Source organism: Eschrichtius robustus, chromosome 5 (genome assembly GCF_028021215.1).
Source record: "Eschrichtius robustus isolate mEscRob2 chromosome 5, mEscRob2.pri, whole genome shotgun sequence".
Classification (NCBI taxonomy): domain Eukaryota; kingdom Metazoa; phylum Chordata; class Mammalia; order Artiodactyla; family Eschrichtiidae; genus Eschrichtius; species Eschrichtius robustus.
The window spans coordinates 140,656,192-140,681,558 of NC_090828.1; the positions used below are offsets into that span (position 1 = coordinate 140,656,192).

Genomic DNA, 25,367 nt, shown 5'->3' on the forward strand with positions numbered 1-25,367 from the left:
TGGGTTTCCTGTGCATCTCATGAAAAATAAATCTCTGCTCCAAGTGTCGGGAGACCGGCTTTTACCAAACCACAAACTCTCCCAAAGGACTGATCTATTCCCCGATTCGGTTAGTTAACTTTTGGGAAGAGAGGGCCTGACCCTGAGCCGAGCCCCGCCCCGCCCCCATCACTTGGTCTCGCGCCTCCGCGTCCCCAAACCCGCCCCGGTCTCCCGGCCTCACTCTAGTCCCACCCCTTGCCCTCTTGGAGCACCTTTCCCTGGGGGCTCTTAGGGACACCGCTTAAAATGCAGCTTTACATGCTAACCGCGCGTGGGAATTCACGGTACAAGGTACTTCGGCTTTGATCATTTGGTTGCCCAACAATACGTGGCAAAACGCTGCCTCCTAAACCTTCTCCCTTTGGCCCGCCCCGCCGCCCTCCGCCAACCAGGACTTGGAAAACAGACCGGAACACACCCGGAAAGCGAGCCGGGGGCGGAGCCTTTGCCGCGCCGCAGTGCGCGCGCGCGCGGCTTCTCTTGCGTCACTCTGCCGCGCCCAGGTCCTTCTCGACCGTGCCCGTTGGTCCTGGTGGCAGCGGTGGGAGCCGGAGGTCGTCCGGGACAGGTTCCCCTGGGCGCTCCCCCATGGAGGAAGAGGTGCGCAAGGCTGCAGCCCCGGATGCTCGCACTTCCCACTGGACGGCGACGAAGGCGGTGGCCGCGCGTGCTCTGGAGGGGGTGGCTCGTGCGGCCTGTATGGGGGTGTGAGCGGAGGTGACCGGGGCCGGATAGTGGAGGGCAAGCCGCGCGCGCGGCGGGCCGGCCAGCGGCGGTGAGGTCGCCACTTTCTTCCTTTCAGGCAAGCGCGAAGGGACTGGGGGCAAGCCTGCCCATCTTGGGTCGGGAAGGACTCTTCAGGGGCGCCTTTCTTTTCCCTGGGGACCCCGAGCCGCGCGTGGTCTGAGATGGGGTTTCCCCCGTAACCTGCATCGAGGAATACCACCGTGCGTTGGATTGCCAGTAAATCCCACGGAAACCGGCCTGGCCCTGTCGGGGGCGCGTGTTCATTAAGTTCATTAAGATAGTTTCCTATTGTTGTGAGTTAGAAGATTGTTTCAGCTACTGCGGAGATATTAACTGACAGTTGAACAAGCCTTAGATGTCGCTCTGACGGTTTGAACACGGCTTGTTTAATTTCCTAACTTTTATAAACTCAGAGATTCCTCTCTCCCTCTCCATACAACTGAACAAAACTCAGTATACCTTTGGTTTTGTGTTTGTCTCTTGAATCTCTTTACTAGATTTTTCATTTCATTTACTATAGACTGTGCTTTAGTTCTGTTTCTAGAAATTCTCTATATACCATGAGTCCAGTTAGTACTTTTATTTTTTGTTAAAGTACTATCAGTGAATGTGAGGTAATAGAGATCTTCGTTTCATACCAGTAAGCTGTCTGTTGAAGCAGTATGTTATGATCGGTTGAGTTGGTTTTATGTTACTTGGTAAGTAAAACGAGTATGGAGGGTAGTAGTCAAATTTTTAAAAGTATTCAGTAACTATTCATTCCTTTTGCCTATTTCTGTATTTTCTTCGTTCCAGGCTGGAGCTACTCTGCCAGGGCTTAGAACTTTAAATGAGAATAAAGGGTATTATTTACGAGGAAATGAGAGTGAATAAGTCATCTCTAACCTCTTCCAGCCTTGTTTTCGTAAGAGAGACCATATTAAACGTACATGTAAGTTAAAGTTTTAATTTATAACTAATGTTGGAAATAGAGTTGGAAATTTAGGTTCTGTAGTATTTATAACTACTACTTTTAGAAATAATTAGCCAAATGAGAGGTTGGAAAAAATTAAAGCAGTGGAAACCAAGTAGAAGTAAAGACTGAGAACTCTTAAGGTTTTATTATGATGTGGGCAGTCTATATAGAAGTTGAGTCCAGTGGACACTTAGGTTCCATTTCAGGCTGTTTAACTTTCTGTGTGATCCTCCACATGTGATTTAACCTCAGAGAGGTTTGGTTTCTTTACCTGCAAGGTGGGGGTAATGATACCTTTTTCTCATTATTGTGTGGATTAGAATTAATGATGTATCAATCACCAGGAGCAGTGCCTCTGTAGGCGTTCAATAAGTGGTAGCTATTACTATTAGGGAGACATAATAATAAAAAACAATTACACTACTTTTCAGGATATTTCTATTGTATAAAAATACTCTGCTGTGGTATCCCACCTACCCTGGTTCAGTTAAGTGTTCAGTCACCGCCTTCCAATATCGTGTCCTTATTTACCAACAGAAGGTAAACTCCATGAGGGCAGGGTTTTGGTCTGTTGTATTCACTGCTGTATCCCTGTTCCTAGAACATAGTGTGTATTCATGTAAATATTTGTTGATTGAGTAAATGAGATAAGCATACCACTTGTCCATAGGGGAATATGAGTCATGTACATTGGTAATCATAATAAGGGCTAGGAAAGTGTCCAAAGAGAGGTTCAGATTAAAGGCTAGGGAATTCAGAAAAGATTGGCTTATGGAATTCAAGCAGGGCTTCATTGTGGAGGTGCTTTTTTGAAGCAGGTCCTTAAAGATGAAACGGATAATGAAATAAAGTTATAGAGGAGTGAAAGGAATAGGTAAGAATGGCAGCAGTATGTTGGCTTAGAGTGGAACCAGGGTATGTGAAATACAGTATCGGGAAGTTAAGATTTAAAAGACAGGTTTGGAACAAATGGTGAAAGGTCTTAGTTACTGGCTTACAAAATTTGGAATTCTTTCTGTAAATAGTTGGGTAGCCATTCTGAGTTTGTAAGCAGGAGAATGAGATGACAGAGATGTGTTTTATAGAGCAGTGTGGTAGCATGATGTTTTTAAACTGGATTAAGGTCAGAAGAGACATGGAGATGCCAGGCCATATTTCAAAGGTAGAATCCATCTGGCACCCTTGGCCCTTGTATGCAGTTTGGGTGATGAAAATGGTGAAGCTGCAGTCAGAACATAAGGAGGAGCAGATCGGGTGTGAAGGCAGTGACCTACACTGAGAGCCTGGTTTGAGCTGCCCCTTGCTTGTATTCCAGCTCGGGGACTAAAAGGAGACTCCAGTGGGAAAGGCAGAAGGCTGAGGAGACCTGGATTCTAGTGCTGGGTCTCCTACCCCCCAGCTGCATGAGAAGTTACTTAACATCTCTGTGCCTGTTTTCTCATCATGAGGCTCTTATCACATTTCTTTTCAAGCTTTTTCGAAAAGGAAATGTCAGGAGTGCTGTGACAAGTTTAAAGCTGTAAATGTACTTCAGTTGGTATAATTTTTAAAGTTAGCTAACTTTGGTGATTGATGATAAGTCATTTTGCAAAGCAAAATTTTTTTCTTTGGGGTTTTTTTTTTTTTTTTTTTTTTTTTTTTTTTTTTTTGGCCGGGCTGTGTGGCTTGTGGGATCTTTCCCCTGCCAGGGATTGAACACAGGGCCATGGCAGGGAGAGCACCAAGTCCTAACCACTGGACCACCAGGGAACTTTGTTTTGGAACTCTAACTCCCAAGACAAATCTTAATTTAGGCTTTTTGTATAGGTGTTAGAATGCTAGTCCCTTTTTCCTGTTCCTTAAATTATGTGTTCTCCACGTTTTAGAAAGAGGTAGACCAATTTCATAATTATTTTCTTTGAGCTATATTAATTTCATTTTTGACATAATTGCATTTAATGGAAGTTAACAGTATAAGTATTCGTAGATATCGGTGAAATCAGTTGTGAAAATTAAGTGTGTTAAAGTTTAGAAAGAACAAGCTGAAAATTCTAAAAGTCTGAGTGTGTTTAAAATTTGAATAGTTTATTTTCAGAATTCTCCCTTAGCTGTGGAATTCTTAAGGACAGGAACTTCTGGTCATCTTTATAACTCCAATGCCTGGCACATCGTAGCTACTCAGTGTATGTTTCTTGAACAGATGGCCACATATAAATAAACAGTAACAGCCAGGGGTAGGGGAGTGGGACCTTCCACCTGAGTCCCTTTAAGAGGTAACATGGGCAGGTTACCACCTGGAGCTCGTCATATCTGGTTTGGGAACCTAGATGAAGTGAAACTTAGCAAGTTTTCTTTTTTAGCTGTCTTTAAACCTGGCCCTGCCTCATAGCTAATCCTTAAGAAATAAAAAATAATCTCTGTTTCAGGCTCTCCTGGCTGTGATTGACCTTCAGTTACACAGAGTAGGAATAGAACATTACCAGGTCAGCGAATAGTGAAGCAACTGTTCCTTTCAGGACATTCACACTGATGTCCTATTTTCTTTCCTTTTTTTTTTTTTTTTTAATTGAACAAAAAGTAATATCTTTATATATACTATTAATAGATCTCTAAATACAATAGGTTTTTAAAATGAAGTTATGTATATATAGTTGTATTCATAAAGTACACTAATCAAAAGCTATGCAACAATATTAACAGCAAATCCAAATACAAATGAAGATAGTCCTCAGAATTTCATGTTTCACCGAACATCAAAAACCACCCATCTTTTAGTCCTTTTCTTGTACATTATTCTGTATCCACATTCTCTGCCTCAGACTGGATCCTGTAATTTTATTTCATTTTCTGTGTGACATTCTCCACAGGTATATATCATTGGCTGCTGCTTTGGGGGTTGAACGTCCTTCTGGGTGTCCATTGTCCCCACGTAGCACGGAGGAACTTCTCTGCACTTCCAAGCAGATTCCGACTTGCCGTTGTGTCCACGGATGTCCTGTTTTCAAACTGTAAGTGAAATGAGATGATTCATTTACTTAGTTTAGTGGCTGAAGGCTGCTTTATAGCTTGATGGCATGTAACTTTTATGTTACTTGGCACCCTTCCCCACCCACATACACATCATTGTAGTTCAGTAAGCGAATGAACAAGCACAACAAATAACCTTAATTCTAGAAAAGTTTACAAATCGTATTTGCCACTATAAATGAGTGCCTTTTGAGGAGAAACCATCACAAAGAACCAGTCATTGTCTTTAAGAAACTTAGAATTTATCTTTGAACATAGAACAGTAATTAAGAAATAAATTTTATGAAGCTGTCTGTAAATAAAATAAGTGCAAAGGAGAGAAAATGCCTGTGGGCTCTAGCTACTGGAGAAGTCTTTGTAGCATAGCTTGAAGTGTGACCTGGCCTGGAGTGAAGAGCAGCCTCTAAGTAGTGGAACGGAGGATGGGAGGGCTGTAGTGTGGCTGGGCGCTGATGACTTGTCTCAAGGGAGCCGTGATCCTGTGTTGGAAGGTGAAGTGAGCACGAGGGGTACAGCTCTCCAAAGCCACATGCATGATAAATGATTGACCCAACTGGTCAGAAAAGGCCTTCTCTCTACTTTTGTGTGTTTGAAATGTTCCACAATAAGTCAATAACAATAAAAAAAAACAGGGAAAAAGATTTTAAATAGCATCATGCGACTTTGTAACAAGTGGAGAAAATTTATATGTAGACATAGTAAAGTTAAGAATAGTGAACTTACAGTGATCTTTGGATAAAATGAGTAAGATTCCATTATAACGTATTGGTTTAATCACCTCTTCTTCACTTTGTTGGTTGGGGGTAGGGTGCGGATTCCCTCCCTATGACACTTGACACTGGGCATGTGAGAGCAGTTTATTAGTCACTTTTACTCATCTAGGAGGAGGACACCGCATACTACACAGGGCCACACGGGGGCTGCAGAGAAAGAACCAGGGACTGTGGAGGCAGGCTTTGTAGTGCAAGAGGTTGAGGGGCCCCTTGGCTCCTGCAGGAGGATGTGATTGGCTTGTTTTAATAATTCTGCAGTCTGTCAAGGCAGTGAAGCCCACTACTCAAGGATAAGCAGGAACTATGCCTGGTCCCCATGATAAGTAGAGTTGTTTGGCTTCGGGACCTAGCCATGAAAGCAGAGTGGGGGAGGGCAGGAACTTGTGGTCAGGTCATCCCAGTTTTACCAGGTGTCAAGGCAGCACAATATATTGGGTCTTAATTTTAGACCTTACACCATATGTATGTAACTTGCATTTAGTGAAATTTAACATTAAGTGTTAGTAAATATTAGTAAATTAGTAGTTACACATTTGGCATTTCAAGGTCAGGTTTATATAATTAAAGTCTGAATTTGTATTTGTGAGGCTATCATTATACTGGGATTGGAATTACAGATAAACCTGACTTGTTTCTGGGTATCATCCTTGCAGATAACAAAGTTCCACCTTATTGATTCCAGAACATTCAGACTATAATTTGGCTTGTTCTGTTCAGACCTTCAAAAGGGAGATTTTTGAAGATTTAAGTAGTTACTTCCTCAGTAGAACTTGTAAGATAATTACGAACATTGTTCCGTGAACATAACGGTTAAAAGGAGGAGGGTTCGTTCAAGTTAGGTGACTCTTGCTCATTAGAAGGATATACCTGCCAAGTGGGCTGAAGTGTTTGGTAGCCAGGTTTCTTTACTCCCATTTTCCAGCCGTTATTACTATTATCTTTGCATGTTCACTTGTATGTGGTATTATCACTTCCCAGTATACTTTGACAACTTTTTACAGTTCTTCAGTTCTTCAGTCTATAAAATAGTGGTTACATTTTAGGATGCTGATATGAGTGATTGCAGTGGTTTTCTGTCTACTAATGACCACTCATGAATAGCCAACTTTATTTTTTAGGACCAATTATATGATCTCAAACATGTATTGAGACATACTTTGAGACTGCCAGATAGCTGAGTACGCAGGATAAAAAAAGGTGACTCTTGTGCAGGAGCCCAGGAGCTGGCATTCTGCTGAGGGTGACTGGGCCATAAACGTGGATAAACCAGTTGTTTAGGGTGTGGTGGGAACCTGTAAGCACTTATTTTTGTTATAATTTTTTTTTCTTTTGGTGATAGAGCAGTTTAATTATAGATTTGAAATTTATCTTTCATTTTTGTACTTTTATTTATTGATAAGAAGTAGAAGTAAAGGAATTGATTCAAACTAAGCCACCAGATTTGAAAAACTATAGCATATTTGCAGAGAGCTTCATTCCTTTGTGTTTAAGTATATTGTCAAATCTTTGGTATTCAATTACAGTAAGTACCATTTTTAAGATGTTTTTTCATACCTGGAAGTTTAGTGTCAAAAGTTTTGTTTGTTTTGAGGTATAATTAACCTGTAACACTATGTTAGTTCTGAGTGTACAACATAGTGATGTGATATTTCTGTATGTTACAGAAATGATCACCATAATAAGCCTAGTTACCATCTATCACCATGCAAAGATATTACATTGTTATTGACTATATTCCCCATACTGTACATTTCATCCCGGTGATTCACTTATTTTGTAACTGGAAGTTTGTACCTCTTAATCTCCCTCACCTATTTCTCTTATCCCCCAACCCCCTGTTATAATCTGTCGCTTGTCTGTCTCCCCATTGAAGTCTAAAAGCTATTACCATTTTATACAGAGAGCTTATCATAATGCTTAGTGCACATAGCATATGTTCAGTAAAAACTGTTTGAGTGGATGGATAAAGTAATTGAGGGGCTAGGTAGATAGGAAGTTAAGTTCCTTTTATTAAAAGCCTGAGTCCCATAACCTGAAGAATGGAAAAATTTGGCTAGTTAGTGAGGGTTAATGACTAAGGATCCTGACTGAGTTGCAGATTAGTTCTGGGATTCAGTTGTTAAATTGTGGGACTAAAAATCTCAGGACATACCAGAAAGTTGGACTGGCAGTTAGTTATAACCAATCATAAATCTTGCAGCTGAATAAATGTTTTTTTCCTCCGCTTTCTACACTTTGCTTTGTTTGTCAGCAGAGTTCTGAGTTTTGGCTATTTGGAAAAAAATTGCAGTCTTTGGTATGCCACTGCATCCTTTCTGGCCTTATGACTTGAGTCCTCTAGGTCCCATGGCCCTCATGTTCTCTAAAAAGCCCACCAGTACTACACACACACACCCTGGCAAACATCTGTCTGTTAGAATCATCATCCTCTGCTCACAAAATAATGTGACATCTGCCTTCTCCTTACACACCCCCAAATAGGCTAAATAAGAAATGAATTACCATATGCTTATGTCTACATAGATTTCTAAGAAGAAAATATATGAGTGAGAAAAGTTTTTGTTTCTCTATAGATTATTCAAAAAGGACACATTTGTGAAATTGGTAAATGTACTTATAGACTAGATTTGTATATTTTTTTGCCTGATTTTCATTCTGTAGAAGTTTTTTATTTTTTCTTTTTTGGTGAAACTAACTTTTTAAACATTTATTTATTTATTTAATTAATTTACTTTTGGCCACACTGCGTGGCATGCAGGATCTTAGCCCCGACCAGGGATTGAACCTGTACCCCCTGCGGTGGGAGCACAGAGTCATAACCACTGGACTTGCAGGGAAGTCCCTAGAAGGTTTTGTCTTATCAGCAAAGTTTTGTTACTATGGACTATCCGCTAAGACTGGAAACATTTTAAAAATACGAAACCAGAGTTTGTAAAATCAGTTTAAGTGTGGTTTTATTTTTAATTTTTTCCCCAGGTTTATTGTTATAGCTGATATGTAACACTGTATTAGTTTAAGGTGTACCACATAATGTATATATTACAAAATGATTACCACATTAAGTTTAGTTAACATTCATTACCACAGAAGAGTTACACATTTTTTTTCTTGTGATGAGAACTTTTAAGATCTACTGTCTTAGCCACGTTCGAATATACAATACTGTATTATTAACTATGTTACCGTGCTGTACATTACATCCCCATGACTTACTTATCTTGTAACTGGAAGGTTGTACCTTTTGACCACCTTCACTCCTACCCCCTAACCCCTAACTCTGGGAGCTCTCTGTTTCTGTTAGTTCAGTTTTTGGTTTTTTTTTGGTCACGCCGCATGGCATGTGGGATCTTAATTCCCCAACCAGGGATCGAACCCTCTCCCCCTGCAGTGGAAGTTTGGAGTCTTAACCACTGGACCGCTAGGGAAGTCCCTATGAGTTCAGTTTTTAAGTATGGTTTTATATCAAGATCCCATCTTTCGCCGTAATTGGAAGAAATATAATTAGATTAGCGCTAAATACAAATGGTAAATATATTGATGTTATTAATAGTACTAATAGAAATGTTATTATTTTATGAAAAGAGAAAGAGTAAAATTTTGAATTGTATATGGTCATGCATCCTGTCATTCTGTGAAAAATCTCATTTTCTTTTGCATCATTTAGATTTGAAGACTGCATCATCCTGCCTCCAGCACCAGCAGTTTCTCTGTTCTTGATCAATGTGATTCACAGGAACTTTTAAAGTAACAAGCGAAATGAGCCAGGGCCGTGGAAAATATGACTTTTATATTGGTCTGGGATTGGCTATGAGCTCCAGCATTTTCATTGGAGGGAGTTTCATTTTGAAAAAAAAAGGCCTTCTGCGACTTGCCAGAAAAGGCTCCATGAGAGCAGGTAGGTTATTTATGCCCTATGTGACTTTGGAATGACATCAGTGTGTGCTTATGTACTTGGGTTCTTTGACTGTAGAAGACCATATCTTCATTCCTAGTGACTATATTTAAAACTTTGAACTGTGCAAGAGTTGTAAATGTTTATAGAGAATCATTTTTGTAATGAGCAAAATAAAAAGTAAGAAGATGTCAAAATAAGTTAACTACTCACTCTTCCAGTTATTTTCAAAGTGGGAGTAGGGACCAATGCCCAATTAGCATCCAGCCTTTTCTTTAAATTTTGATATGACTGCAGAGAAGGAAGTGAGTGTATGTGGATAGAATCAGAATCTTATTGAAGGCTAGGATCTTTTGTCTATGATAGTGAAAGTTTGACTTTTCCTTAGACACTTTTTCTGATGATCTCCAATTGGCAGGAAGGAAAGAGAGGGCTTCCTAAGGTTGAAGTGTACTCAGTTGAGTGAAATTCTGTTGGGTGGTGTAGGTTGATCCCCCAAAATTACCTACAAGTCACGAGACCCTGGGGGCTGCCCAGTGTGATTGAACCCCCCTGACTTCGTCTGGTGCATCATGACAGCTCCCAGAATTATTTTGCATTCTGGTCATGTTCTGTCATTCAGCCTCTGCCCCAGTTCTGACCTCATAGGAAAACCTGCTTTGGCAGTAAAAAATATTACCTTCTTCTTTTCTGTGCCATCTCTATGGCCAAACCTAATTAAACTCTCTTAAAACAATGGCCTCTATTAGATTTCGTGCAGAAAGGAGAAAGTATTGGCATATGCTGCTTGAACAAGTGTATCCTCATTCCTAAGGCAGGTACTCTCATTGTCCATGTGGATACGCTTGTCAAGGGGTTCATTCGCATTGGCTTTTTCTTTTGAACAATGGCTTAAGTACTGATTGCTTTCGGATTTTATTAGTTTAGACTGGAGGAAAGTCAAGTAAAAAGGCAGGATGAGCATCCTGGAAGCCCCACACTGTGAGCAGTGCTCAGTCTGTTTATGTCTGGTCAATATAGGACCCCTTTTTCCAAGGTTACTACCTCATAAGTGGGGCTAACCCACACCTAAGTGGCTTGTCCACTATCTAATTCATTTGAAGTTGGGCTACTTCTTGTTGGTTCAGTTTCTTTATTTATTGAAACTGAGTTCACAAAACAAAAGAATGAACAGTATGAACTGAATACATGTCACTCACATTCACATGATGCTCACATCCCCTTTTGTAAGATAATCATAAAAATATTATCTAAGAAATCCCCTATGTAATCATGATGAAGCCTTTATTCAATGTAGTAATAATTAGCAAATGATATTTTAAAATTTGTCATTACTAATAGTTGTCATAAATTTATTAAAGTCTGGTACTCTTCCAAAGAGGTGAAATATGTTTTCATTCACAGGTCAAGGTGGCCATGCATATCTTAAAGAATGGTTGTGGTGGGCTGGACTGCTATCAAGTATGTATAGAGGACATTTCAAGAAAATATTATAGCTGTATATTGAAATATTTGCATATACTATCACAGCCTCATATTACCAGCAGTTTTAAGACTTTAAATAAATTCTGTTTTTATAAATGAACAAAACACAAAATATGTAAAATTTAAGCCTTTAAAAGTCATTTCGCAGTTTAATAGCGTATTTAATTTGAATGAGAAGACTTTTACTTGATTAAAACATGTCTGATATATATATATGTATTTTTAAAAATTATGCTCAGTTTAAGAAGGTAATTTTGAAAGTGAAAGATCATAGAACACATCCTGTTTTTAATTCCTGTCCCTCCATTAATTTTCATTCCAAATTGGAAACGAGATATGCATTTGGTAAGACTGTCCATGCTTATTTTGATGATTACCTTCTAAAGGGTACATGGAAAAAGTGATCCTTAAGACACTAAGCCTTCAAAGTATTCAGGATTAAATTATGTAAATTTTTTTCTAAGTTTAAGGGCAGTTGAAATAACAAAGAGACTGATTTGACTATTCATTCAGCAAATATTTCTTGATCATTTTTTTGTATTCCAGGTGTTCTAGGTGCTGGAGATATAGCAAACAGAATACACAAACAAAAAACTTCTTAACCACATGAGACTTTACATTCTAGGTGGACAACAAAATAAACAAGATAAAATGTGTATTAGTGATACATGTTAACACTTGCTAGGAGAAAAGTAGGGAAGGGATGTAATAAAATGAAGGATGGATAGGTTTAGATTTTAGTTAGGGGGCCAGGGCAGCCCTCGATGAAAAGATAATATTTGAGTAAAAGACATAAAGGAATTGAGGAAGCTGGCCATATGGATATTTGGGGGAAGAACATTTTAAGCAGGAAGAAGTAATAAATATGAAGGCCACGAGGCAGGACCATGCCTGGCCTATTAAAGCGTGGTAGGCAGAATCCAAGATAGCCCACAAAGGTTCTCATCCTCTGGTAGTCACACCTTTGTATGATCCCCTCTCACATTGAATTAGTGCCGACCTGGTGTGATCAAAGAATGCGACGGAATTGATGATGTGACTGAGTCATCAGAGGCTTTAAGGTTTTGCCTTGATGATTGTATTGGTCATTCTGAAGCCAGCTACTGTGCTGGAGGACAGTCAGGCAGCCTGAGGAGAGGTCCCCAGGCTATACCCAGTTACTGACTTACCCAGTTACTGACTTACCCAGTTACTGACTTACCCAGTTGCTGACTTATCAGTCGTGTGAGTAAGTTATCTTGGAAGTGGGTCCTCCAGATTCTAGCAAGGTACAGGTTGCGGATTGTATCTTGACTGCAACCTCTTGGAAAACCCTGAGTGAGAAGTACCTACTGATCAACAGAAACTATGAGAAACCGTTAAGTCTTGACCAACAGAAAACATGGCTTTTGTTGTTTTAAGCTGCCAGTTTTGGAGGTGCTTTGTTATACAGTACTGGATTACTAAAACCTCAGGAAACATTAAAGAGGCAAGAATAGTAAGGGAGTGGATGTGCAGGGAAGCAGTAGGGGTAAGTTTAGAGAAGTAATAAGGGCCTAGATCATGTGGGGCTTTGTAGGTTATAGAAAGGACTTTGACTTTTATGTTTGATGGGGAGTCATTGGAGGCTTGAGTGAAGAGGTAACCTGATCGGACTCAGGTTTTAATAGGAACTCTCAGGCTGCTGTGTTGAGGCACAGACTGCATAGGTGCAAAAGCAGAGAAACCAGGTAAGAAGCTATTGAAATAATTAGGTAAGAGGTTGTGATGGCATGGACCCAGAGTAGTAGCAGTGAGTATGGTGAGAAGTGGTAGAATTCTGGATGTGTTTTGAAGATAAAACTAATAAGATTTGCTGAAAATAAGTTAAAAGTCTGGACAGGATATAAAAAAGCATCCTCTTAAAAGCATTAAAGACCTAACATGTTAGTGAAGAATTAGCTAGCCAAGATCAGGGAAAAGCATAGAGCTCAGGATAAGCTGGAGATACTTCTGCCCTAGAGGTAATCGCAGACTCCAGAGCAGGCAGCTGAAAGAGAGAACTTGTGAACTGGACTAATAAGGGTCAGTTAGGTGATGCCACTTGGGGAGTCTGGGTGGTGGATATATATAGCTGTCATTTATATTTTATTCTGTTTTTCTGAATATTTGAAGTGTTGCATTATTAATCTTTAAACTTTTGAAAAGAAAATCTTTTAAAATGGGTGGTATATTTAAATCCAGATATATCAATAACTACTGTACACGAAATGCCCCAGTTAAAAGGCAAAGATTATTCTACTGGAATTATAAAAACAAATAACAGACAAAAACAACTACATGCCTTTTACAAGGTACACTGTAAAACATGAGATATAGAATGGCTGAAAGAGAAGGATGGGAAAACATGCCTGAAAAAAGCTGAGATTTCTGTTATGATATTAGAAAAAATATAATTCGAAGCAAAAAACAATACTAGAGAAAGAGGATTATTTCGTAAGACAAAGGGTTCAACTCAGGAAGTTGAACAGTTCTAACTTTAGTTAGTAATATGGCCTTATATACAAAGCAGCAGTTGACAGAATAGCAAGGAGAAATAGACAAATCCAGAATCATATAGTGAGATTTTAATGTAACACTCTGAGCAGTTGATGGGGAAAGCAGAGTAAAATCCTTAAGGTGACAGAAAATTTGAATAGCAGATTTAACACACTTAAGTCGCTGAACTCAGCAACTTCAGATCTACATTCTTTTCAAGTGCATATGGAATACTGATGCAGATGGACTGTTTGCAGGACCATGAAGCCAGTCTTAAATTTTTCAAAGGATTTGATGAAGTATTTTCACAGATCATTATATTAGAAATAGTAACAAAAAGATATCGTGAAAAACACGTGTGGAAATTTAGAAATACGCTTTATGTAACCCATGGTTCAAAGAAGTCAGAATGGAAATTAGAAAATATTTTTTAAATATGTTTAATTTAGAAAATACTTCAATATGTTGATACAAAGTGCAGAATATCATAACTTGTGGAATATAACTGAAGTAAATAGAGTAAAATTTATGGTTTCAAATAAATATAATTGAAAATAAGAAAGATGAGGCATCTAGTTCAAGAAAATAGAAAAAGAATGGCAGAATAAACCCCAAAATGTAGAAGGAAGTAAAGAGAAAAGCTGAAATTATTTAAATAGAAAACAGGGCGTTAAAGCAAACATTTGGGTCTATGATCAGAATAATGAACTTGATAAACCTTGAAACTGATCAAGAAAAGGAGAAGGTAGAATAGCTAGGTGATGTAATTAGGGTTTTATAGGTATTAACAGGATGTTATGAAAAATTTATTCCAGTCGATAAAAAAACGTAGACAGAATATCTTGAAAAATAAAATTTATCAACACTCATGAGGAAATAGAAAACTGGAATACTCCTCTAACTTAACACAGTTGAATCTATAATTTTAAAACCTGTGCATATGGGACTTCCCTGGTGGTCCAGTGGTAAAGAATCTGCCTTCCAATGCAGGGGACGCGGGTTTGATCCCTGGTCAGGGAACTAAGATCCCACATGCCACGTGGCAGCTAAGCCTGTGCACCTCAACTACTCAGCCTGCACGCCTCAACTAGAGAGCCTGCGTGCCACGACTACAGAGCCCACATGCCACAGCTAGAGAGAAAACCTGCACGCCACAACTAGAGAGAAAGCCCACACACCGCAACGAAAGATCCCGCATGCCACAACTAAGACCAAACGCAGCCAAAAAGAACCTTTGCATATACTAAACCTTGGGCCCAGATGGTTTCATTGGTAAATTTTTCAGTCATTTAAAGAAGAAATAATTGTAGTCTTGTAGAAATTTCCTAATAATAGAAAAAGGAGTATATATTCCTTCACTCTTCTTAAAAAAGCTAGCATAATTCTAATGCCAAAAGCTGATTAGGACAGGATAAGAAAGGAAAAATAAAGTCTAGTCTCATTCACGAACATATATGTAAAAATTACAAACAAAATGATACAGCATGAAAAAGTTAGATTTATTCTGTTGATGCAAAGTTGGCATAATATTGGAAAACCAATCACTGTAATTTACCATGTTAAATTGAAGGAGAAAAATTATTTCAGTAAAATTCAGCTATTCATGACTATAAAGAAACCACTTCAAATTAATAATTTAAGTGAATTTCCTTAATATGATATAGGATTTCTAAGAGCAAAAAAAGCCAAAACCAACAATTGCCCAGTAAACACAAAAATGGGGAAATATTGAAGACTTAACTTTTTGGAACTAGGAACAAGCAAATAACCTCTCATCACTTTATTTTGCTGGAATTTCTAACCAATGCAGAAAGTCAAGGGGAGAAGATAGGATTAGAAAGGAACATATAAACTGTTGTTATTTGCTGATTATATGATTGTGGGTATAAAAATTCCAAAGAACATACAGATGAGTTATAAAATTAAAATTTAGGAAGGTTGTTGGATACAAAGTTAGTATACAAAACTTAGCTGTATTTCTGTATATCAGCAACAAACAATTAGAAAATGAAATGTTAAAATGTTACCATCTGCATATAATTTTAAGAAACAGGAATTAGTTATAAATCTAACAAAAGATGGTAAAGATTCCCACAGAGAAAATGAAAACATTACTGAGACGAATAGTAGAGGGATATGTCATTTTCATGGATTGAAAGATTCATCACTATAATAGTTGTAATTGTAAAATTGTCGTTTCTCTCCATGCTGATATATGGATTAATGCTATTCCATTTGAAACTAGGTTGTTAGGTGGTACATGATAATTGATTTTAAATTTTGTGTGGAAATACAGAAGTCTAAGAAAAGCAAAGATACTCTTTAAGAAGAAAAGGTGAAAGGACTTGTTCTATTGGATATCAAGACTTAATGAAGTTACACTAATTAAGTCAGGATGGTATTATGACAAGATAGATACATAAGCCAATAATAGAATAGGTCCATGGGCAGTATATTTATGACAGAGATGGTATTGAAATAGGGAAATGTACTTTTCAGTAAATATTGCTGTAACAATCCATCTGGAAAAGAAAATAGAGTTCCTGCTTCACTCTGTATAAAGATCAACTCCAGGTGGTTCATAAGCTTAAACGTGAAAGCAGAACACTAAAGGATTTAGAAGATAAAGAATTTTGAGACAGATTTCTTGTACAAGTTGTATGAAGCACTAACCATAAAGGAAGATATTTTAAAGTTTGACATTAAAATTAAGAACTTTTTTTAAAAAATAAATTTATTTATTTATTTTTGGCTGCATTGGATCTTCGTTGCTGTGCGCAGACTTTCTCTAGTTGCTGCAAGCGGGGTCCGCTTTTCATTGCGGTGCGCAGGCTTCTCGTTGTGGTGGCTTCTCTTGTGGAGCACAGGCTCTAGGCGAGTGGGCTTCAGTAGTTGCGGCACGTGGGCTCAGTAGTTGGGGCGCATGAGCTCAGTAGTCAGGGTGCACGGGCTTAGTTGCTCTGTGGCATGGGGAATCTTCCTGGACCAGGGCTTTGAACCAGTGTCCCCTGCATTGGCAGGAGGATTCTTAACCACTGTGCCACCAGGGAAGCCCCAAGATCTTTTTTCTTTTCTTTTTTTTTTACATATTTATTTTATTATTTTATTTTTTGGCTGTGTTGGGTTTTTGTTGCTGCGTGCGGGGCTTTTCTCTGGTTGCGGTGAGTGGGGGCTACTCTTCATTGCAGTGCACGGGCTTCTCATCGTGGTGGCTTCTCTTGTTGCGGAGCATGGGCTTTAGGCGCGTGGGCTTCAGTAGTTGTGGCGCCTGGGCTTCAGTAGTTGTGGCACATGGGCTTTAGAGCGCAGGCTCAGTAGTTGTGGCGCACGGGCTTAGTTGCTCCACGGCATATGGGATCTTCCCAGACCAGGGCTCGAACCCGTGTCCCCTCCTTTGGCAGGCAGATTCTTAACCACTGCACCACCAGGGAAGCCCCCAAGAACTTTTTTGATTAAAAGAGTTTAAGAGAATAAAAAAAGCAGGTCATGGTATAAAAAAAAAATGTTTTTAACCAACAAAAGATTTGTGTTCAAAATATATAAAGAATTACCTAGAATCGATAAGAGAAAACAAATAGCTTAATAAACAGGGGAAAAACTTGAACAGCTACTTCACTAAAAGATTTCACTTGGCCAATAAACATGAAAAGGGAAAATGCAAATTGAAAGCATAATAAAATAATCCCATTCCCTATGAACAGATTAGCAGACTTTAAAATCTGACAATACTAAATGTTGGGGAGAGTGAGAGACAAAGGATATCTGGCATAACCATTTTGAAAATAGTAGCCAAGAGTGATCGTTTTATGAGATCATGTGTCCCTCTCCTGCTAAAATTCCCCAGTGGCTTTTCAGCTCAGTTAAAATCCATTGTGAGTCTCTCCCTGGCTTCTCTCCCACTGGCTCGCTTTGCTGGAGCCACCCTGGCTTCCTTGCTGTTCAGACATGCCAGACATTGTCTTGAGTCAAAGTTCTGTACTTGCTCTTCTCCCTGCTTGGGATGTCTCTCCCCCTTCCCCATACCCATAGCTGCTGGTAAATCCCTCACTTCATATCAGATTGGTCAAAATTACCTATCAGAGCACCTTTGCCTGGCACCATGTCCTGCCTGTCACCAGCTCTCCATTCCTTTCCCTTGCTCTGTTCTCTTCATAGCACACTTACATACTTGACATACGTGTTTTGTCTGTTTTCCCCCACTAAAATGTAAGTCTTAGGAGGGCAGTATCTTTATTTTGCTCCCTGTTGTATTTCCTGATGCTAGAACAGCATCTGGCACATAGTAGGAACCTAAGAATACCTTTTGAACGTAAGAGTTGGGTTTTAAAAAAGAAAAGAGCTAGTGAAAAAGACTTGGGAGAAGTGCTTTCATATCACTTTTAGCTGATTTGTGTTTGTTGTCATAGGATGTAAATATCTATTAAAATTTTTAATTTAAAAAACACCTATATAAACATAAATTAGATGTCTTCCATTGGAATTATAGATTTGTATTGTTTCTAATGGGTTTGAACTCTATTCTGATGTTGCTAATTTACAGGAGAACCCTTATGAATAGATGGGAGAAAATACAGAAATTACTAGATACGATTGAAATAGTATGTTAAAAAATAAATGTAAATAAAATGCAGGCATTTCCATTTTGACTAGATATGTTCCTATCTGAGAGTTTTCTCTTGTTGTCTGTCTCCAAGTGGGAGCTGGCGAGGTGGCCAACTTTGCTGCGTATGCCTTTGCACCAGCCACCCTAGTGACTCCGTTAGGGGCACTCAGTGTCCTAGTGAGGTAAGGACCCTACTCGTCACACGTAGAAACAACAGCTAGGGTTTCAGTCTGTGAAGTTTTCAGTACCATCTAATCACACATGGTCAGCATAATTTACATTTAAGCAACGTGGAGAACTTTTTATGCTGCGTAGTAATTTGCTTTTGAAATGTTACCCTCTGTGCAGAGGCAAGCTATCAAGTTGTGGGAGAAGATGCTTTTATTCTTGTCTTGCTTGTGTTCAAAGTCAGCACTAGTTCTACTTTAATTTCAGTTTTTTTAAATTCGAAGTTGCACTTGTTACAATATTTATCATTTGATACATGTATACTTTGGTAGGTGGTGGTTGGTGATGAATAGATTTCTGTACCTTCTACAGAAAATCATTGATTGGGGCATGGTTGAAGACTGGCCCAGGATCCTTGTTTGGGAGGAGCAGTCCAAGACTTGTCCTGTTTCTGTTATTTTAATCATTAGCCCAAACAGCTAAGCCCATATTGAAGTCTGGATTTTGGCTACTATTCCCAAAGTTGGTTGGCTGATAGGTATTTTTATCTTTTTTTTTTTTTAAAGATAGTATTTATATAAATCAATGTATGCAAATTATATAATTTTCAAGATACTATATATTATACATAATATATAAAGATATAAGATGTTATGTATTATGTATAATAAAGATATATTATGGTACATGTCTTTTATCCTTAATTTTTGTATATTATGCCATTATTATATTTATAGGTTTATATTTTTTAAAGATTTTGATAAAACTAGTTATAAATTATTAAAACTTGATAATTTAATAGGCAAATTACATAGAATTAAATGAAAATGTACAAAGGATGCATCAACCAGTAGGGATAAATTAAAGTTGAGCAGATATTAAGCATTGGTTTGGACATAGATTCTTAAATAGAATACACATTTGTACCATAGCTCTGTTTATTGTAAATTTCACATTGATGTACTACAGTAGAAAGATGGTAACTACACTGGTTTAGTGTATGATGAAATAGGTGGTTCCCAGAAACTTTCGTTTTATGATTGAATTTGCATTTTCTTTACCTTGGCTGAAAGCCAGAATCTTTATAAGCTCACAGTGTTTTAGTTTGAGTTCAGTAATTTAAATTCTGAGTTGTGTTGATATTTAAAAATGAGAAAAGTAGCTGATTATTTTAATATTCTCCACCTTCTCCCCATTTTAGTGCCATTCTTTCTTCATACTTTCTAAATGAAAGACTTAACCTTCATGGAAAAATTGGATGTTTGCTAAGTATTCTGGGATCTACAGTTATGGTTATTCATGCTCCAAAAGAAGAGGAGATTGAGACTTTAAATGAAATGTCTCACAAGCTAGGAGATCCAGGTAAAAAAAAAAAGAAAAGTTTTATTAGTCTTAACTGTATTTTACTTTTTAATGTAGTTTTTATTGAATCAAAATTTTATATGCATATGAAGAGGCCAGTTGTCCTACAAGGCTTATTAGGGAAATTGCAGTCATTTTCTTCCCCTGCCAGCCCCTCAGCCCTTGTTTCTTTTGTTCTTTAACTTGGTATCTCAGGGGTCCCCAACCCCCAGGCCGTGGACTGGTACAGGCCGAGGCCTGTTAGGAACCGGGCCGCACAACAGGAGGTGAGCAGCAAACGAGCAAAGCTTCATCTGCCGCTCCCCGTCGCTCACATTACTGCCTGAACCATCCCCCCACCCCCACCACCCGTCTTCCACAAAACCAGCCCCTGGTGCCAAAAAGGTTGGGGGCTGCTGCTCTAAATAACATGCTATATTGCTACTACTTCCTTGCCTTTAGGCATTATTATATCTATTACCAGTTGTATCTATTTAGTTTTGTTTAAATGATTTGTTTTACATTATTGTCACTACATAACTTTTATTCTCAGCTTGGACATATAGTACATTATGATTACTTTTCCCTTCCTTTCTTGTGACTTCTGATTTTCCTGAACTAATAATGATCTTATTTGCTTATTAGTTTTCTACAAATTTATCAGTCCATCCTGAAATTTTTCCCCTGTGACCTAATTCTACTCTCAGTAATTTCGGACATATTTGGTGTTCCTGCAGTGTCATCTCTTATGGAACTCTCTCTCTAAGAGCCTTGTTTGGCCTCAATTTAGACTGATGTCTTGAGGCCACCAGCAGAGTTGACATCCTGGGTTCCTTCACCAGCATCCTGGGGGATCCCTTTCACTTTTGTTTTTTCTTGGCTCTCTTATCTCCCAGATCCTGGGTTTGTCCCTCATTTTTCTGGAGCCACTCTTGTAGGAGACAAGAGAGGCACAGAAGAGAGACTTTTTGAGACCCTGCATATGTCAAGATGTCTTTAATCTACCATGACCTCATTATCTTCTTTCAGTATTGCTGCTGAGAAATCAAACACAATTGATTTTTTTTTTTTTTTTGGTTACCTGACCAGGGATTGAACCTGGGTCCTTGGCAGTGAAAGCGTGGAGTCCTAACCACTGGACCGCCTGGGAATTCCTGATTCTCTATCTTTTATGTGAGACTGATCTTTGGAAACATGTAGGGATGTCCTCTTTGCCCTCATTGTCTGACTTTTCCCAGTAATGTGCCTAGATGCGGGTTAATTGTTATCCATTGTGTTAGGTACTTGATATATCTTTTTTAATTTAAAAATTCACGCCTTACGCTAAGCAATTGAATTACTTCTTTGATACTCTTCTCTTTGTGAAATTCTTCTTATTCTTCTTGTTGATTGGACCTCCTGAACTAGACCATCAATCTTCTTACATATTTTTTCCCCATTTTGCCTTTTTACTGTCTTTTGGGAGATTTCCTCAAATCTTCCAACCCTTCTTTTGAGTTGTTAGTTCTGCTATGTATTTTTAATTCCAAGAGCTTGGCTTTGTATTTTGATTCTTTTTTTTTTTTGGTGGCAACAAACACATAACAAATTCACCCTCCCACCAGTTTCCAGATGTACAGTACAGTATTGTCAGCCACATGCATGGTGTGGTGCATCAGGTCCCTGGAGAGTCCTAGGTATTTTAAAGTCTTTATCTGAAAACTTTAATATTTGTGGGCCTCTTTCTATGGTCTGTTTTTTCTTTTGTTTTCAGTCATTTAGTTTTGTCTTTGGACAGTTTCAGTTGAATGCTGGCCATAGTGTATTAAAAAGTGTAAAGGCTGTAAGTGATGTTTTCTTCCTTCTGAGAGAAGTTACATTTCTTTGGGTAGGCAGATAAGAGTACAGCAGATGACCTTCAACCTGTAAGCTGGGGCTAGTTTTTTTCCATTTTTTCATTATTCTTGGTCATAGCCCTTCTGCCTCCCAACTGATAGGCTGGGACTCTCCAGCTTGGCGAGCTGTGGATGCCAGTGTCTTGTCCCGGCAGCCCAAGACAAGGCGGGCCTCTCTGCTTAGTCCTTTGGCCTCCTCACCAGGCTGTCCACTTGGCTCCTCTGACTAGGCATGTACAGCTCTGTGCCCACAGACACCACACAGAAAATTCGCGTGCACCTCTTCAGTTCCCTTCTTTCTGGAATCTTGGCCGGTTGTGTCCCAGCTACTTAGCCGAAAATTCCCACTTTTTTTAACCTCCTCTGCTGAAACTTCCATAAGCCCCAGGTTACCACTCTCTGCTGGCCTTCGTGCCTGTCCTCACTCCTGCTCTAGATTTGCGTTTGCCCTGAGGGAACAAGCAGAGGTGTTGGTGCAACCTCAGAGTACTTCCCTTCCCTACAGATTTTGACTGCTTTGATTCCTCTCATATTTCATCTTTGTCTGAGGAAATTAATGGTAGTTTTTATTGATGTGGGGGGGATGGTAATTTATCTAATTTGAAGTTTCCCTCTAGACAGAATTAGAGGAGTAAAAAGATTAAATGACTGTTGTGTCTGTTTCCTCATCTTAAAATGCAGATGACAGTGTCTGCACTGCAGGGTAATTGTCAGAGTTTAATGAGTTAATCGGTGCAAATTGCTGAGACAAGTGCCTGGCCCATGGTGCTACACAATCATTACTATTATCATGCTGGGTTCAATTCTCCATATCCAACCTGAACCCTGACAGTTATTTTCAAGTTCTCTTACTGATTTGTTTTTTACCCCAGTGGTTGTCCCTAAATATTTTAAAAATTTACTCATTTTAGACAAATGTTGTTTAGCATCTATAAATCGTTTGGCATTCAAGGTCATCTCATGATTTCTCTCCACTAGTTTCTGATTGTATCTGTCTTTGGAGTTAGAGCACCCCAGTGGGTGGGAAGTAGTACAGTATTCTAGGACAGACAGCTGTGAATCAGCCTGATGCCGTTTTCTATAAGTTTAACCCTTTAACAACACAAGGGTTAGGAGCACCCGAGAAAACCCACTTATAGTCCATCCTCCATACCTGAGGTTCTGCATCGACAGATTCAGCCCTCGGATTGTGTAGTACTGCAGTATGTATTAGAAAAAAAGTCCACATATAATTGGATCCACGCAGCTCAATCCCATGTTGATCAAGGGATATCTGTATAATTATGAGGCCTAAGATGCTACTTTAAAAATGTTAAGTGTATAATAATTTGTGAATGTGAAGCATAGTTTAATCTTCCAGTGTGTACTTCTAACTAAATTTTTATGAATGTGCTTTTGCTGCGTCAGCAAAAGAAAGCTGATTTTTATGTTAAGGCCACACCTTTCTCCTTCCTATTGAGGACTTAAATATTTTACTTTGCCTCCTCCAGGTTTTGTGGTCTTTGCAACACTTGTGGTCATTGTGTCCTTGATATTAATCTTTGTGGTGGGACCTCGCCATGGACAGACAAACATTCTTGTGTATATCACAATCTGCTCTGTAATTGGAGCGTTTTCAGTCTCCTGTGTTAAGGGCCTGGGCATTGCTATCAAAGAGCTGTTTGCTGGAAAGCCTGTGCTGCGACATCCCCTGGCCTGGATTCTGCTGCTGAGCCTTATAGTCTGTGTGAGCACACAGATTAATTACCTGAACAGGGCCCTGGACATATTCAACACTTCCATCGTGACTCCAATATATTACGTATTCTTTACAACATCAGTTTTAACTTGCTCAGCTATTCTTTTTAAGGAGTGGCAAGATATGCCTGTTGATGATGTCATTGGTACTCTGAGTGGCTTCTTTACAATCATTGTGGGAATATTCTTGTTGCATGCCTTTAAAGACGTCAGCTTTAGTCTCGCAAGTCTGCCTGTGTCTTTTCGGAAAGATGAAAAGGCAGTGAATGGCAGTCTCTGTAATATGTATGAAGTTCTTAATAATAGTGAAGAGAGCTTAACCTGTGGAATTGAACAACACACTGCTGAAAATATCTCCCGAAGAAATGGAAATCTGACAGCTTTTTAATAAGAAAGATGTAATTAAAAGGTTAATCTATAATTGTGTTATAAAGTGAATTTGAGTATCAGAATGAGTCTGAAAAAGCATTGTTCTCAAATAATGTTCTCTAGAGACAATCTTTTTTAAGGTTTCACTAATCTGGACCAAGAAATTACTTTTCTTATATTTAAATGATGGTAGCTCACTAAAATGACCTCAGTACATGGCCACTTTCTTTTAACATTGTATTATTATAGAGGTATTTTAAATTTTCCTTCACCAAAATCTAAATGCACTAATGACAGTTTTAAGTCTATAAAAATGCTTTATTTTTTCATTGGTGATGAAAGTCTGAAATGTATATTTGTCATGCCCACTCTATCAATTCTTGACCATTTTAAGGCTTTTTGATTTAAAAAAAAATTAACTCAATACATTATCCTGTAATTTACCTTACCTGTAAAAATGACTCCTGTTTGATGAATTATTTTAATTTTGAAATGTTAATTTAAGAGACTCCTAAGTTATTAAATGAAGGAAAACTTTTACAACAAAAACAGAAAAGGTAGGAAAATACCACATTGAAATACTTCTCAGGCTGTGAGTTGTCACCGTGAACATCTGATGGCCTTCCTAGATGGCACCTTGTTAAAGCAGCACACCCTTTGTCGGACTACAGCCTGGCTGGTTTTATTCTTCAGTTACTCTAATCCCTTGATGCCTGGAACCTTGATTACCGTTTTACATCAGCTCTTGTACTTTTCCATATATTTTCATAAGGAGTTATATTGTCATTTAGCTCTTCTAACAAACAACTCTGGGAAATGAAGTCAGAAGACTAGGGTAATTTCTTAAATTTAGCTCATATTGAAATAAAAAGACAAAGTGAAACAAAGTTCTTTTCTAAGTCTGAATGCTCAGAATAAACAGGATGTTTGTAAAATATGGCTTCTTTGTACCACATATTTTACTTTGCTTTGTTTGGACCACTATATATTTTGGTTTTTAAAAAAATGTCCATTAAAAAAAAGTTTACAGAAAACTTCAAAAATATGCAAAAAAGGTAGAGTACTATAATTAAGTCTATGCAGCTTCAAAACCTGTCACTGATTGATTGGCCGCAAAAATATTGACAACGAATTTGGGTCAGTATCTGGGTTGGGCTTGTTTCCATTCTGCTGCTCCTGCCCAAGGTCACACAGCTTGGCCCACTGTGTAAGTAGCCGCCACAGGAGCCTAACTGCCCACTGGCTTTATCAGGGCAAAGTTGACAGTGTTCACGTTTCATGAAATACGTTCCATTTTCCCAGTATCGTATCATTGACCCTCTAAGGAGCCTTTGTAGACGTTTTTTTTTCTAACTAACTGCCTCTCTCCATGTAATTTTAACACCACAGATATAACTCTATATTTGTTTATGTACTGTATCTATATCTGTGCTTTGTATACAATAGATAAAAACCAATTTTCACTCCCTTGGGTGTGATATTGCCCTTATTGAGAATGCACAGGTTATTAGTAATAAATTCTTATTTAACATCTTACAGCACTTGAATTTTTTTTTTTTTTTTAGCACTTGAAATTTTTATTTGGTTATTAAGTCATAAAACTCAGTAGTGTAAATTATTTAAATTTACTCATTAAACTTACGTTTTCATCATATTCTATACTTTCATTACAGGGTGAGCACAGCTGCTACCTCTTAATCTGCAGCAGAATGCTGGCCCCAGGGTTATTATTTCACCTTACCAAAAGCAACATTTTTAGGTAACTTTGTAAAGAACAGTTCTGTTTTACATAACTCAGGGTTAAACAGTACAACAGAATAGTTCACAGACTATATTTGGTGCCATGGATGATGCACCTGGACTTTTTGGTATTAACGTT

The 25,367-nt window shown here is 38.5% G+C and overlaps 1 protein-coding gene and 1 pseudogene across 4 annotated transcripts; one reads left to right on the forward strand and one right to left on the reverse strand.

The window, feature by feature from the left end:
* The first annotated feature begins 543 nt into the window (after nucleotides 1-543).
* On the forward strand, nucleotides 544-25,024 carry NIPA2 (NIPA magnesium transporter 2). Of its 4 annotated transcripts, none has more exons than XM_068545362.1 (8): nucleotides 544-844; nucleotides 1,585-1,720; nucleotides 4,591-4,731; nucleotides 9,188-9,418; nucleotides 10,820-10,876; nucleotides 18,091-18,181; nucleotides 19,369-19,529; nucleotides 22,873-25,024. In XM_068545362.1, exons 4-8 carry the CDS (start codon nucleotides 9,280-9,282, stop codon nucleotides 23,505-23,507), a joined length of 1,083 nt encoding a protein of 360 aa, XP_068401463.1. In that variant the 5' UTR covers nucleotides 544-844; nucleotides 1,585-1,720; nucleotides 4,591-4,731; nucleotides 9,188-9,279; the 3' UTR covers nucleotides 23,508-25,024. The 4 variants fall into 4 exon arrangements, with proteins under 4 accessions (XP_068401463.1, XP_068401464.1, XP_068401465.1 ...); XM_068545363.1 differs by having other exon boundaries at nucleotides 544-817; XM_068545364.1 differs by having other exon boundaries at nucleotides 544-642.
* Nucleotides 4,462-4,643, reverse strand: LOC137765468 (DNA-directed RNA polymerases I, II, and III subunit RPABC4 pseudogene; annotated as a pseudogene).
* Nucleotides 25,025-25,367: the final 343 nt, after the last annotated feature.